Genomic DNA, 3,886 nt, shown 5'->3' on the forward strand with positions numbered 1-3,886 from the left:
GGCCCATCGGCCTCGGCGTTTGGTGACTCTGGCCACAAAAGGGGACTCCCCAGCTCTGCCGGGCGCCCTAAACACCTGGGCTGGGTTTTCCCTCCCACGATGCTTTCCTTGGAGGCCGAGCACCAAGGGAAAGCGAAGAGACCACGTTTCAAACTGTCCTCTCCCTACAAAAGACAGTAGTAGGCGTAGGCACTGCACAGAGCAGGGGCTCCTGTCTGGGTGGCTGTCCGCTCCAGCTGCTGGACAGGACCCCGGGGACGACCCCCTCCTCCGCCTCCTGCTCCTCACCCGGATGCTCACGAGTCCAGCTTCTCCTCTCTACCACCTGCTCCCTTTCAAGCAAGACGTTACCAGAGGTGGGCCATTAAGTCATTAAAACCATTTTTCTCAGTGGATTTTTACTGAAAACAACAACAAAAAGTAATATTTATGTCACTTAGACATTTCTGAGAAGAGTTAGCTGTTCTTTTAAAAATATCGCTTCAGCGCCAACGAAAAATGTGATCCAGCCTTAGTAATAAATTTTTAAAACATACACACCCCGAAGTTATCAGTCTGCAAAACGTTTCCTGGGCCTTCCCACACGTCTCAGTATTTTAACGGTGTCCCATCTGTTGATGTCAGTCTGAAGAATCAGGCCTGCGCTCTCCGGTTTTATTAAAATCCTTTCTGGCTAGTACCCCGATTTACTTCCAGGCCTCAGGCCTATGGGCTTGTGCCAATTTGCAAGGCTGACGGAAATGGGAATGGTTAATCAAAAACCTGTCTAGCTTGTGCTTAATAAGAAATGTTTTCTCTTGCTCTTGTTCCTAATTGCTGAAGATGTCTGTGTTTGGACTAAAACTTTGTCCCCGGCCATCTGGATGCCATCGATATGTGTCAGCTCAGTCGCAAGCCGGGTGATATCAGTGGTTTCCATGTCAACAGATGACAGCGTCGAATGTCGAAACGTGTGATTGCACAGTGAGGAGCCAGCCCGGGCAGCGAGGCGGCTCTGGTTTCGCACCTAAATGGCTTCGCTGATTTTCAGACACCGCTTTGAAATTATTTCAGTTTGACGCCAATTACAGCTCCATGTAAGATTGTGGCGTAAATTGGTTTTTGCCCATTTGGGAAAGGCAGCCGTGGACTCGTTGATACCTCGAATTCCCTCTGGTGGGAAAGCTCTTTCCTCAAATAGGACTTTAAAGATGACCGGTGGATACTGTCACGCCACCCCGAACACACCCGATCCCGTCTGATCTCGGAAGCTAAGCAGGGTCGGGCCTGGTTAGTACTTGGATGGGAGACCGCCTGGGAAGACCGGGTGCTGTAGGCGTAAAAAATAAAAAATAAGGGATTGTAAGCTGACAAGGTCCTTGCAATCTGTGAGGTCAACCAAGGGTTGCCTCGCCTAAAAAAAAAAAAAAAAAATCCCTCTTGGATAGGGAATACCTCCCCTCCAAAGACAAGGAATGCAGTGTGTGCTGGGGGGGGTGGGGCAGGGCTCGGGCCGAGCCAGGACGCCACACACAAGTGTGGTGACAGCATCTCGTAACCCATTCGAAGGGTGCCCCGGGCCTCCAGGTCCCGTTAGTGCAGCCTGTCTGCACAGACCGTCAGCGATGGCGGCCGGGGGGCGGCCCTGGATGGTTAACAAGCAACAAGAAGCATGCCTGGCCTCGGGCTCCGGGGGGCTGTGTCCAGTGCAGGGTCCATAGTGGGTGAACTTTAATTATTCGTCCTGAGAGTTCACAGTTTGACTAAGGAAGGAGGTCACCACGAAACCGTTCCCCGACAGCGCAGGTGACATCGGCTCACGTGAAAGCAGGAGAGCGAGGCCGGCAGCGACCTGCTTTGTTTGCTTTGCCTTAGATCAAGAACGCCGCGGCCAACGTCCTCCGGGAGACGTGGCTGATCTACAAACACACGAAGCTGCTCAGGAAGACTGACCACGCCAAAGTCCGGAAGCACCAGAGGAAGTTCCTCCAAGCCATCCACCAGTGAGTCCGCGGGGCGGCCGGCCGGGCGGCACGGGCGGGGACACAGGCGGGGACACAGGCGGGGACACAGGTGGGGACACAGGCGGGGACACAGGTGGGGACACAGGTGGGCGGCACAGGCAGGCGGGCCCTCGGCCCCCTAAGTGAACACCCCCTTGCTCACTTAGAGCCCGGAACGCATCCGTTCTCTCCCACTTGACACGCGTTGGGGATGACAAACGGGACACAGACCCGTGAGTGCATTGATTGCACCTGCCAGGGACTGGGTGGGCTGCCGTGGAGGGTAAAAATCAGAGCAGGAGCTTCTCAGGGCTCTCACACCTCACACACACACACGCGCACGCCACATGCATCACACACACACACACGCACGCCACACGCATCACACACACACACACGCACATCAACATACACTATACACACACACCCCCCACACATCACACACCTCACACACCTCACACACACACACCACCTCACACCTCACACATACACACACACCACACGCATCATGCGCACATCACATACACACACACGCACACACCACACACCACATTACAACTTGAAGCAGAACAAACTGTTCGCACTCTCTATAAGAGGAGGCTTTTTAAAGCGTGAGGATAACGGAGAGGATGGGAACATTTATTCTGGCCGGGAGGTCTGGTAAAACCTTGAAGGGCTGCGGGTGAGGCGTTCAGGATGGGGGCACAGCCGAGACACAGGCCGGGGAACGAGCTGGGCTGGGGAGGCCAATGACTGAGGCAAACATGCGTGGAAACACGCGTGTGCTCCCTTGGCGCCTGGCTGGCCCTTGATTCTGCTGAGCCGCTACCCATGGTCGAGGTCCCCGTGCTAGGTTTCCACACCAGAGTAGCTGACGTGGCTGTGGAATCGGCTCGTGGGGCTAATCCTCAGACGCGCCTGAAGGGTATGGCTGTCCACTTTTCCCCGCAGACTGAGGAGCGTCAAGATGGAGCAGAGGAAGCTGAGTGACCAAGCCAACACCCTGGTGGACCTTTCCAAGGTGGGAGACAGAATCTGGAGACACCCCAAAGAGGTCTCAGGGGCTGGCGTTTAAACTTCTCGGGTGTGACCGCGGAGACGGGCCGTGTCTGAACGGCACGGTGCGGGGCGGGGGTGGCGGGGGTGGCAAAGAACTTCGTCCTCGGTTAAAACATCGTCTGGGTTCGAGGTCTCGGCAGTGGCCGTCTTCCAGTGTGTCTCGTGGTCCCTCGAAGCCTGGCGTTCGTTTCTTCGATTTGATCGCTCGGGGTTGTCTTTGCTTGGAGTTAATTAGCTGACCTGCTACATCTTTGCAGCGTGTGGCTTTCCTAGCTGAACGACGAGGGCTCCTAAGATGAGTTCAGGCTTGCGCAGAGTGAGGCCCAATGATGGGGACCGTCTGGTGATGAAGGCGGGGACGCTGTCGGAGTCGCACCTGGGGGGAGCCTTCCGGGTTGCTGCTGTAATTGGCTGTTCATTCTCCTGCGTCCTTCCATCCTGTCACCCCGCTTCCCTGGCCCCAGGTTTGGGGGGGGAGGGGTTGCATTTCTTTGCTTCTCAAGAGACAGGGGATTGTGAAGATGCCAGAAATGAGAGCCGCCTTCGAGAGCCACAGGGCTGGACAGCACATTGTCGTCCTGAGGTGCCGTGAACGCTGTACAGGGACTCGCTCCTCTGCCGGTCTCTCGGTGGGGGGCCCGAGGCCATGCTGCTGGCAGGGCTGAGTGTGGGTGCCACAGAAGGCAGGGCCTCCTCCCCTCGGCCCCTTCTCCTCACGGCTTCTCGATGGAAATGTATCAAGCGTACAGCCCAGGGCCAGGCTGGCAGAACATTCCAGCAGATGTCAATTACCATAATGGCACACGGTGCCTGGGTAAGCAGGAGAAACTCCCTCGGGCAAATTA

At 55.9% G+C, this 3,886-nt stretch overlaps 1 protein-coding gene and 1 non-coding gene across 4 annotated transcripts in view; both read left to right on the plus strand.

Annotated features, from left to right (window-relative positions):
- Positions 1–3,886, plus strand: part of KCNN3 (potassium calcium-activated channel subfamily N member 3) — a 26,334-nt gene that overhangs the window by 14,312 nt on the left and 8,136 nt on the right. For all 3 annotated transcript variants that reach the window (XM_023534325.1, XM_011366441.2, XM_023534324.1), the window contains 2 exons: positions 1,855–1,982; positions 2,934–3,003. In XM_023534325.1, coding sequence (XP_023390093.1) covers positions 1,855–1,982; positions 2,934–3,003 — 198 coding nt within the window. The remainder of the gene's footprint in view (positions 1–1,854; positions 1,983–2,933; positions 3,004–3,886) is intronic.
- Positions 1,200–1,318, plus strand: LOC111743899. Its single transcript, XR_002781927.1, has one exon. It is a non-coding gene; the product is annotated as a 5S ribosomal RNA (ribosomal RNA).

This window comes from Pteropus vampyrus, unplaced genomic scaffold (assembly GCF_000151845.1).
Source record: "Pteropus vampyrus isolate Shadow unplaced genomic scaffold, Pvam_2.0 Scaffold124, whole genome shotgun sequence".
NCBI classification, from domain to species: Eukaryota; Metazoa; Chordata; class Mammalia; order Chiroptera; family Pteropodidae; genus Pteropus; species Pteropus vampyrus.